Genomic DNA, 12,202 nt, shown 5'->3' with positions numbered 1-12,202 from the left:
ATCTTATATGTTTCAATAAGATCCCCCCTCATCCTTCTAAATTCCAGTGTATACAAGCCCAATCGCTCCAGCCTTTCAACATACGACAGTCCCGCCATTCCGGGAATTAATCTAGTGAACCTACGCTGCACGCCCTCCATAGCAAGAATATCCTTCCTCAAATTTGGAGACCAAAACTGCACACAGTACTCCAGGTGCGGTCTCACCAGGGCCCGGTACAACTGTAGAAGGACCTCTTTGCTCCTATACTCAACTCCTCTTGTTACGAAGGCCAACATTCCATTGGCTTTCTTCACTGCCTGCTGAACCTGCATGCTTCCTTTCATTGACTGATGCACTAGGACACCCAGATCTCGTTGAACTCCCCCTCCTCCTAACTTGACACCATTCAGATAATAATCTGCCTTTCTATTCTTACTTCCAAAGTGAATAACCTCACACTTATCTACATTAAACTGCATCTGCCATGTATCCGCCCACTCACACAACCTGTCCAGGTCACCCTGCAGCCTTATTGCATCTTCCTCACAATTCACACTACCCCCCAACTTAGTATCATCTGCAAATTTGCTAATGGTACTTTTAATCCCTCCGTCTAAGTCATTGGAGTGTGGGAGGAAACCGAAGATCTCGGAGAAAACCCACGCAGGTCACGGGGAGAACGTACAAACTCCTTACAGTGCAGCACCCGTAGTCAGGATCGAACCTGAGTCTCCGGCGCTGCATTCGCTGTAAAGCAGCAACTCTACCGCTGCGCTACCGTGCCGCCCATCTGAGGAAGGATGTGTTGGCTCTGGAGGGTACAGATGTGGTTTATAAGAATGATCCCAGGAATGAGTAGGCTAACATATAATGAACGTTTGACAGCACTGGGCCTGTACTCACTGGAGTTTAGAAGAATGATGGGGACCTCATTGAAACGTACAGAACAGTGAAAAGCTTGGATAGATTGGATATGGAGAGGATATTTCCACTAGTGGGAGAGTCTAGAACCAGAGGTCATACTCTCAGAATTAAAGGACGTTCTTTTAGGAAGGAGGTGAGGAGGAATTTATTTAGTCAGAGGGTGGTGAATCTTTGCCACAGAAGGCTGTGGAGGCCAAGTCAGTGGATATATTTAAGGCAGAAATGGATAGATTCTTGATAAGCATGGGTTTCAGAGGTTATGGTAGAATGCAGGAGAATTGGGTTAGGAGGGAAAGATAGATCAGCCATGATTGAATGGCAGATTAGACTTGATGGGCCAAATGGCCTAATTCTGCTCCTTTCACTTATGAACTTATAACTGAAGTTCTTCATCCCTGGAATCTCTTCTGTATCCTCTCCAAGGCTTATACATCATTCTCGGTTTGGCATCCGTAGTTGGACACAGCACTCAGCTTGGACCAATTAATGGTGTATTCTGTGCCTCTATTTATAAAGCTCAAGATACTATATGCATTTTAAATGATTCTTTCTGTCTGTTCAGCCATTTTCAAACTTAATTCTTCTTCCCATTCCTACACAGACATTTCTGTCCTAGGTCTCCTCCATTGTCAGAGTGAGGCTAAATGAAAATTGGGGGACAGCATCTCATATTTAGCTTGGGCAAATTACAGCCCAGTGGTATGAATATTGATTTCTCCCATTTCAGGTAGCCCCGGCATTCCCTCTCTCTCTATCCCTCCCCCACCCAAGTCGCACTAGCTTCTCGTTTTCACCCTGCAAACAGCTAACAATGGCCTGTTTCATTTATCATCGTTACTTTTCTGTATATCTTTTATTCATTGTTCTTTATCTCTCCACATTATCGTCTATATCTCTCATTTCCCTTATCCCTAGCCAGTCTGAAGAAGGGTCTCGACCCAAAACATCACCCATTCCTTCTCTTAGGCTCTTAAGGCTAAGGGAATCAAGGGCCAGTTCATTGGCTATATTTAAGAGGGAGTTAGATGTGGCCCTTATGGCTAAAGGGATCAGGGGGTATGGAGAGAAGGCAGGTACGGGATACTGAGTTGGATGATCAGTCATGATCATATTGAATGGCGGTGCTGGCTCGAAGGGCCGAGTGGTCTACTCCTGCACCTATTTTCTACGTTTTTATGTTTCTCCAGAGATGCTGCCTGTTTCGCTGAGTTTCTCCAGCATTTTGTGTCCATCTTCAGTTTAAACTAGCATCTGCGGTTCCTTCCTGCACATTTCATCTGCTTAAATATCCCTGCTCTTTCTGTTCTCGTGCCTCTCTTAGACGTGCCCCCTGGCTTATATCACCTCTTCTTCCCATCAAAATGCAACACCACATTTTCCTGCATTAAAATTTATCAACACCTCTCTTACCATTTTTCCAGTCTGTGTGCATCTCCTATAATTATCCTCCTCACAGTTCAGTAGGCCTCCAAGTTTTGAGCGATCTGAAAAAATGTTAATTGTGCCTTGTACACCCTGGTCAAACCTTTAGTCCCTTTCTCATATTACATTTGTAGATCTAATTTATGTTCCATTATTGGTTCTTCATCATGTTGATCTAGAAAACCAGTTCATATGTGCTCCAGAAATTCATCTTCCGTATGATTGCAACTAAACTTGATTCGCCCAGTGCCCATCTGCACTAAAGTTCCTTGACATTTGTATTCGCGTTCTTTCATGAACCTCCAATCTCTCATGTTATACGATGTCCTATTTTGACAACCTACATAAAACTAAAGATCTTCTCTCTTGTCATCAGTTTGCTACACTTAAAATTATTCTGCTCTTGATTTTTCATACCAAAATCCATTCCATCTATCGCCTTCATGACAATCTTTAACATCAGGGTCACCAGTCAAATTTTTCCATTTTGCCCATCTCTTCTAGAAAACGTACCTTGGAATATTTAATTCCAAACCTGATTTTGATTTCATAGTGTTAAAATAGATATATTTAATTAAAGAGGTAAGCATATTTTTCAAGTGCTGCAAAACAGAAAAATACTTACTTCTCCAACTGTAACATCTTTCGTATTTCGTAGCTTCAGAATTTTTTCAAAGGCCAGGGTAAGTAATGCACCCCGGAGCCGAGTTCCAGTGCGATAGTTTAAAGCCCAGGTCAGTGCAAATGACCATGAACGCACTAACTCAGCCATGAAAATGCCCAAAACCAACAGCAGGCCATATTGAAGGTTTGACTCTGGAGCCTGCGCATATTCTAGCAGTCTCCTAATGACAACGGCCTGTTGGAAAAAACACAAACATTGAATATTATTCTACTCTAAATCATGGCAAAACTTCAGTGAAAAGATTACATGGAATGGTTGAGTTTACAGTTATTCTCCAATTAATAATGTGCCTATTTTCAAAACATTTTCTCTCTGGTGGCTGAATATATGTTGGCTTTGTGTCCAAAACTGAATTCTGCTTTGCTGCAATTTATGCAAATAAATCACATAATATAGCTCAATAAGAATTTATGAATGGGATTATTACTCACAGGTCCAACAAAGCTGGCTATCATTGTAATCATCAAGCAGCCAACAGATATGAAAGCCCTTGTTTGACAAAACCGGCAAGCTACTCGCCCCAGAGAGGCCTTCTCTCGTCCATGTAGCTCGAGTTCATCCTGCCATAGTTTCTCAAAGCTGCATTATCCACAGAAATAAAAAATTACAAACTGGAAATAGAACAAACCAATATTTATTTTAATAGGATGTACGTTAACAGCATAGAGCAGGATATTTTAACCGATACTGTGGCTTTATCAATTGATGCAGGTGCTTTTTGAAAACAAAACACTTTAAAAGTAATATACAAAATGCTTTTTAAAATTAATGGTTGTGATCCAATAACTCCAAGATTTTTTTGTAAGATTATTCCAAGGCCCATTGTGCACATGTTACCTGGATGGCACCTGAAAGACTCCAGTTAGATTGCACTCCATAATAGATATACAGCTCGGTTCAGAGTAATAGTCAGTGGCAAGCCCACCTGCACCGGCCACTGACATATGGACTTAATTATGGACTTAGCTTCTTGGATCCATCAATATCAACTTGCAGGTAAGTCCTGTTTCTAAGAAAAGTAATAACCTGTTTGTGCTGATGGTGAACAATTTTACGTAAAGATCACAGTTTAATAATAAGCGGTAGGCCATTGAGGACTGGGAAGATGATTTTCTTTTTTCATCCAGAGAGTTGTGAATCTGTGGAATTCTCTGCCACAGAAGGCAGTGGAGGCCAATTCACTGGATATTTTCAAGAGAGAGTTAGATTTAGCTCTTAGGGCACCTATTTTCTATGTTTCCATGTTTCTAACTCCACCATGGAGCATATTCTGCCTGAAGTGCTCTTCAGCAATTTGGGCACTGGAGACAAATTATCCATTGTCATAAACTTCACGTTTTGCAGATTTTAACAAAAAAAGAAAAATTTAGTGGGAAAGTTTCACAAAATATCCAGCATTTCATGTCAAATTAATTTGTAGCCGAACTATCGGGATTCTTCATTTTGTTCAACATAAAATTCCTATAAAAATGTGGAGCAAATCAAATTTTTTATTGCTTCACCTTTACATTGCTGCATTTCAGCACCATGTTGCTGTACACTGCAATTAACATCATTATAAATTATTTATCATAATAAATCAGATCTGATGAGGAACCTAGAGTTACAAGACCAATATGAATGTTGAAAGAACTGGTGTCCCTTCTGAATGCTGGTCGTGAGCATGCCTGTTGCAAATTGGAGGAACAGCACCTCATATTTTGAATATATATTTCTCTAACTGCAAGTAACCCTTGTATCCCCCTCCTCTCTACATCCCTCCCCCATGCAAGTCATACCAGCTTCAAAGTCATCTTTGAAGACAGCTAACAATGGCCTGTTTCCTTTATCATCGTTACTTTTTTGCAAATATTTCATTAATTTGTTCTATATCTCTCTATATCACCGTTGGTTCCCTCTCTTGGTTCCCTTTCCCCTGACTCTGTCTGAAGAAGGGTCTCGATCCAAAACGTCGCCTATTCCCTTTTCTCCAGAGTTGCTGTCTGACCCGCTGAGTTACTCCAGCTTTTTTGTGCCTATCTTCGGTTTAAACCAGTATTAGCAGTTCCTTCCTACATAAAGTCATTTGTATAATGTGTGAAAAGTACCTGACTGAATAAACTAGAATGTAGGCTTTACAATTCAAAAGTAATCTCTGGAAGGTCAATTAAAGAATTAGATAAACTTACTGAGTCCAGCTCACTGGAGTATATAATGAGTCAAGAGTATTTCATTGTCAAATGTTGAAATTCCATCTGCACTTGCATGAATTAAAGGAACAATCATTCAGTTGTGACATTACTGGAGAATCAGGAACTGAGTAGCTTGGAGGATTTTCGGGACAGAAGACTCTTAATGCAAGTTTCCATGCTGTGTAACTCTGTGAAACTCAGCAAGCAACCTTGTCTGCAGTGCTCTGCCGAGATAAGCAAGGAACATGGTCAGGCAGCATCTCGGGAGAGGAGGAATGGGTAATTTTTCGGGTCAAGACCCTTCTTCAGAAACATCACCCATTCCTCCTCTCCCGAGATGCTGCCTGGCCCACTGTTACTCCAGCATTTTGTGTCTACCTTCGATTTAAACCAGCATCTGCAGTTTTTTTCCTGAACAATGAACATAGTCCCTTCAAATGTCTTAGCATGCAGTTCATGCTCGACCTCAGTAACAAATCTATGCCACACTTTTCAGTTTGCAACATGCTATCACATTAAGGACACCAGTGATGCCCACCACTCCAGGAAAGACCTCATCTCTTTCTCCCTTTGGTAAAACCAGCAGACATTTGGATTTGCCAGCATTATGAATTTCACAGATGTTCAGTCATGTACTCATGCAGAACTAAATGTTCCTGAGATTAACTGGGAGCTAGATAGGAATTGCAAAGGCTATTGCTAAGTGTATAATTCCTGTGGTTATATGAACATCCATGTGGTCAATGCACCAAGGAAGCTTGCACGAGTACAATCATCCTCACATAAATCACAGTGCCTACTGTATGTCAGCTGCTGGAACATCAAGATCAAGATCAGGACTCATCCTTCATGGCTTCTTGCCCCTAATCAGACCCCAGTTACTGCTGCAGTGCACTGGTACATGCAAAGCCATGGAGACACTGAAGCCTGCTGCAGACTGCCGTTGCAGTTCTCAAGAGGAGATTCCCATGTCAGAGCACAAATGGGCTCATGCTTGTCATTTGTTTGAGATATGGTGCACAACCTGGACATTTCAAACATAGAGCACTTACCTGCCAACTGTAACAGATGCAGAAACAGTGGCAGCAGAAGGAAGATGGGGAAAAGGAATGTGGCAGCAGATCAAAATAAAGGTTATCTCTGCTGTTAATACTATGCCTCATGGACTGGAGACTGAGTGTTCCTAAGCTGAGGATGAAAGAAGCATTTGTTCATTCAATAACATGACATTGGTGAAATGACATTTGGAGCATTGTGTGTATTTCTTGATGCGCTGGTATAGGAAGAATATCATTAAACTGGAAAGGGTATAGAAAAGATCCACTCGGATGCCACCATGACTTGAGAATTGAGTTATATAGAGAAGCTGGGTAGGCTGGGACTATTTTCCCTGAAGTGTTTGAAGCTAAGGTTTTGCAAGCCTTGTGGAAGTATATATAATTATGTCTGAAGGCATCATTTCAAAGTAGGAATAGGACACTCAGATAATCAGATTCATAATTCGCTCTCAAGTATTATCTAATTCACTACCAATGAAACTAATTCATTCTGTTTCCATCACTCTAACAGGCAATGAACTACTGATAATTATTCTTAGATTAAAGAAGTTCTTCCTCACATCTCCTTTGTCCTTCTGCTCAAAATTTAAGATTAGTTGTCACTACTGCTTGATGCATTTACTGATCAAAACTTTGTTTGTTCATTGTAAACTGATCTCCAATACCTTGTCTAATACTCATTAGTAATCTAAACATTCTAATTTTCTGGTTAGCTTGTTCTCTGAATCTGAATTTTTTTTTTGTCTCAGTTCTATATTTCCATATCAGTAGATGTGAATCCACAATGTATGTTTTTGACATTTGTTCTTGGCTGAGCAGGTAGCCAGCACTTTGGCCCCTAAATACTTCCTTACTTGGCAGATTGCCCATGTAATCTGCAGCTAACCAACCCAGCCAAAAAAATCAAAAAGATTCCCTTCTCCATGTTGCCAGTATCCTTATTTTGATATGGTCTGCAGGTGTTAACAATCCTATTTATTTGATATGCCACGAGTAATTATTTTGGTTTAGTGAGCATCTTATGAGAATTCCCGTGAGAATTGATTCATACTGCACAAAAGCAGAATTTAGAAGCAATATATTTAATTTGGGACATATCATTTATCAACATACCTCATTTACATTGAAGGCAGACTGAATCACAATGAGGCCTGACTTGAATAAATAGGTTGCTTCCCTTCTAATTAACTCAGTAAGTGAAATAGAACACAATTAATTAAAATACTCTAATGGTCTTTGTCTGACAATCAAAATATGAAAAAAGGTCCCAATTCCCTCTAGCAATGAGTCATGTAACTTAAGTTCAGCAAGATGTTTCGAACAGTTCTTCAGAATGCTGGGTGTTGAACCAATCTATTAGGTTAACCACAACCAAATATCTGAGGTTGTTGATGTGCTGCATGAACCTGTTTATGTTCTAGGGAACTTTCTCGTCAGATTGCCTGATGTGATGGACATGTTCGATCGATCTGATATCACAATTTCTTTGTGGCCAAAAACCTTGGAAAAGATTTAGCAATCCAATGATCCCTTCCTTCCCCTTTCAATACAAGAGATTCTGATCTCCCCAGCAAAGGTTTGATTGTTATCTGTCTCAAGATTTGTCGTTCTGATCCATGAAAACAATTATCGTGTAAGTTGATACAAGATCAAAGAATTATATGTGGAAACAAAGCTACTAATCAGGGCAGTAATCTATGCTGGGAGAATATATATCAATTCTTTTTGTGTAATGTAAAATCTTGACTCTGCTTCTTTCTTCAGAGATGTTGCTTGGGTTGCTAATTACTTCTGACATCTTCTATTTTTGCATTGCTCCAAAAGAACTTGGCACAGGCATAGTTTAGTAACTGCTGAGTCTAGTCGCGCAGTAGCAATGAAAATTCCATTAAACTTCTTAACCTGATTTAAGAACGTGTGGCTACTTGGCTGCCTCATTATAAACATCTGATTGTATTGGGAACTAATTCACTTCATGTTTCAAATAGCTAATAAAAATCGCCAATGAAACTAAACACTACCAATTGAAAAGGCCTCAGTCTACTTTGATATTGTCTTTATAAACTTTGTATAAGTTCTCCAGCCCTAGTGTGTTATAAATGGAATGGTGAGGTGACATGAGCCAAATATGATTATCCTAATGTATGTTCCTTGTGAAACATTAGCCGAGAAATTCATCAGTGCCTGCAGAGAAATATTAAATTATCACTGTGTATTGGTCTCCTCACTATCAAAGTCAATAGAATCCGAGACCAGTACTGCATCAGTCTTGCATGAGGCAACACGAGGCCTTTAGTTCACCTCCTGCATCAGTTTGAACTATGCAACAGAAGTCAGATAATGGCAGGCTCCGGACAGCTTAGCAGTATGTGGCCCAGTGAGTGGATGAGCTATAATATGTAGGGAGGAACAGCAGATGCTGGTTTAAACCTGAAGATAGATGGTCTGAAGTAGGGTCTTGACCTGAAACGTCACCCATTCCTTCTCTCCAGAGATGCTGCCTGTCCCAATGAGTTAATCCAGCATTTTGTGTTTATCAAGGTTAGCTAAAGACAGAGTTGGGAGTTTTGGGAGGCTTGTGGGTAGGTAGTATCCTATGCTTGGCCAGATCCAGGAATCAATGATTTGGGAAGGTCCTGTTTGTTGGCTGTGGGTGGTTTTGATGTTGATGTTAAATGTTTACAAGTGTAAGGCTGAAAGTAAATTATACGGCGTGGAATAAATAGGGCGCAAAAAAATCTACAAAACCTTTATTACACAAAAGAACTCTCAGCGGCAGCACAGAGACGCCACGTGCCCATAAGGAAACTATTTCAGTCCAATTCTATTATAGAGGGGGTAGCTAGCCATATACTAGAATCCTTTAAAAGAACACATATCCAATATCACAGAGAACGGGGAGTCTCAGTTCAGACAAGGATTGTGAGTTTGCTGTGAGGGTTAGAGGTCGCGACTGTGGTAGTGGAACGGCACAAAGAGGAACCAGGTAAGCAAATAATTTACTGGAGACTTACTGCTTGCTGATGAAATTCTGATGTTTTTTTCAACAAACATTCTTTACCAGCTAGTAATGTGTGCCCATCCCAGGACAATATTTAACTTGGGTAATAATGTTTGTAAGATTCTCCATCTCAGGAAAAAACAAATATTAGAGGATAAAATGAAAGCTTGATATCATTGCTTCGTCAACCCTAACCTTTTATAGAAGCTATATGTGATCATTAGAGGTCATTGGCAGGAGAGGTGGATTCTTTTTGTCATCTATTTTGGTGCACAGAATGGAAAGCGGCTTCAGTTTGAATTAAATCTGTATGTGGATATTTGGCACAATTCTTGTCAAACTCTTGTCCTTTTATGTCTTTCTGAGATGCAACTTCTCATTTAATAAATGTTCTGTTCTTTGTCACAATATTTATCTAGCAGTTGCAAGAGGATACTTGTCCAAGTACAACATACATTTAGAACAGAAAGTAAATCATCAAAGGTCATTTGCAGAAAGAAACAACTGTTACTCAATTGTTTACGTTAAGTGTTATAAAGAAAGCCAGCCAGCTCAAATACAAATACTTTCTGAAGTGGATTAAACCACAATGAAAAATCAGGCTTAAACAGATAATTCTCCCAGAGGAGGAAGAAGGTTAACTGAGCCATGCTAATTATAAGGACAAAACCTTACATGTTCTTGAAATATTGATAACCACCTCAGAGTATCTAACTTATTCAACAGGCAGACTGTCTCTTAACTTGTCAGCTATATAAGGGGTTTACTCAAAGAATAATCGGCAATTTACACAATTCACTGACATCAATCTCGATTACTTTGTGCTAAATTACAGAAATATATTGATTACTGGAATAACACCAAAAGTTATAGCGCATTGAGCCAGAGCCGTAAGTATGAATCCCACTGCAGCAGCTGAGGAATTTAAATTCAAGACTTGAGCAAGTCTCAGGAATGGCGTTCATGAAACTACTAGGTAACAAACCAGATGTTTTTGTCATAATAAACATCTTGTTCACTAATGTTCTCCGTGATGGAAATCTGCTATCTTTACCAATCTGGCCTGTTCACAACTGCAGATCTATCAACACGGTTGACTCTTAGCAGCCTCCTCACATCAGAAAAAATGGGGGATGGACAATACCCAAGTTGCTCATGTTGCAGTTGTTTAAGATGATGGTTGACCATATTTAGAATATTGTGTGTGTTCAGTTCTGGGCACCATGTTATAGGAAAGATATTGTCAAGCTTGAAAGGATTCAGAAAAGATTTACACGGATGTTGCCAGGACTAGAGGGTGTGAGCTATAGGGAGAGGCTGAGTAGGCTGGGTCTCAATTCATGGAGCGCAGAAGGATTAGGGGAGATCTTATAGAGGTGTACAACATCATGAGAGGAATAGATCGGGTAGATGAATAGTCTTTTGTCCAGAGTAGGGGAATCGAGGACCAGAGAACAGGTTCAAGGTGAAGGGTAAAAGATTTAATAGGAATCCGAATGGTAGCCTTTTCACACAAAGGGTGGTGGGTGTATGGAACAAGCTGCCAGAGGAGGTAGTTGAGGCTGGGACTATCCCATCGTTTAAGAAACAATTAAACAGGTACATGGATAGAACAGGTTTGGAGGGATATGGACCAAGCACAGGCAAGTGGGACTAGTGTAGCTGAGTCATTGTTGGCCGGTGTTGGCGAGTTAGGCCGAAGGGCCTGTTTCCACACTGTATCAACTCTATGACTCTATGTTGATACTCGATGAACTCCATTACAATTATTTTTACACATGAATTTTTTGTATGATCATATGTTAAGGATAATTGTGATTTTTGTGGTTAACAAATAGTTGCTGGATTATTTCTTGTTTTCCAATTTCATCTTTGATTTAGTGATGCATAGTTCATTCAGTGATTTATGACTATTTGAGATTTGGTGAAGTAAACACAAATTTGACCTGAACTAAGTGATACATGACCGTTGGTGGACCAGGCGTAGGCATCAACTCCTCCTTGGCTTAAACAGGGCAATAATTCCCAAATGTTTCATAAGTGATGATTAATGGAGAAAGGGTTAAAATTCTATTTGATTGCTCGATATATTTATTGGGGTGCCAAAGTCTACTTTTCTACATCAAATTGGCAAAAAGCTGTGCCATACAATGCAATGCAAAAAGGTCATGTCAATTTGTAAATCCAGCTTTAATATCAGACTGGCTGTTGATGGAGCAGAAAATAAGAGAATCATTGGGGGAAAAAACAAGGAAAAATTGTTAACCACTAAAACAACATTTTCTGGATCTTGGACATTGGCAATAAACACAAAATGTTGATCAGATCAGTGAGCAACTGTGCTGAGAAAGTCAGAATTAACATTTCTGGTGAATAATCCTTCATCAGAATTCTTCTCTTTCCCCACCTTCCTAACTCCATTCCTGCACTTTGTAATGTCAATTCACATCTCAGCCTGTTGAAAGGTCATTGATCTGAATGTTAATTCTACTGCTTTGCAACCCTGACATCACAAGAAGTAATAATAGTAACACAAAAATCTTATCTTGGATATTCCTGCTCAATATACAAATTGATACATAGAAGCAAAAGGGTTAAGAAATAACTCTTGTTCACAGTATTATATTCAATGTCATGGGATGAGACTGGTGTTTAGCTTGCATTGTTTCAAGGTTATTAATAATCAAGGCTGATTTGAGAAACTACATATAAAATCCAGAATGGCCAAGGATGATGTATTTTTTCCCTGAAAGATCATGGTCAGTCTATTGCCAGTTACACTTAAATCAGCAAACTTACTGAAAACGGTTTAATGATGCACAAGAGCAGAATTTCATCTCAGTGTCTTCTTCCATTATAGTGTGAACAGTATCACACACTGCACTGTAATAGAAAGCCATGACCTCCAGAAAAATGTTATTGGGAATACACAAGTCAGCTTTGAAAATTTTATATTAAC

General features: G+C 39.6%; 1 protein-coding gene across 1 annotated transcript in view; it reads right to left on the bottom strand.

Annotated features, from left to right (window-relative positions):
- The window catches only part of LOC144600383 (ATP-binding cassette sub-family C member 5-like), a 92,988-nt gene that overhangs the window by 72,194 nt on the left and 8,592 nt on the right, over positions 1-12,202 (bottom strand). The window contains exons 4-5 of the mRNA XM_078411964.1: positions 3,445-3,592; positions 2,954-3,187 (exon numbers count right to left, since the gene is read on the bottom strand). Coding sequence (XP_078268090.1) covers positions 2,954-3,187; positions 3,445-3,592 — 382 coding nt within the window. The remainder of the gene's footprint in view (positions 1-2,953; positions 3,188-3,444; positions 3,593-12,202) is intronic.

Source organism: Rhinoraja longicauda, chromosome 15 (assembly GCF_053455715.1).
Source record: "Rhinoraja longicauda isolate Sanriku21f chromosome 15, sRhiLon1.1, whole genome shotgun sequence".
In the NCBI taxonomy this organism is placed as follows: Eukaryota; Metazoa; Chordata; class Chondrichthyes; order Rajiformes; family Arhynchobatidae; genus Rhinoraja; species Rhinoraja longicauda.
This window is presented reverse-complemented; position numbering and strand designations above follow the sequence as displayed.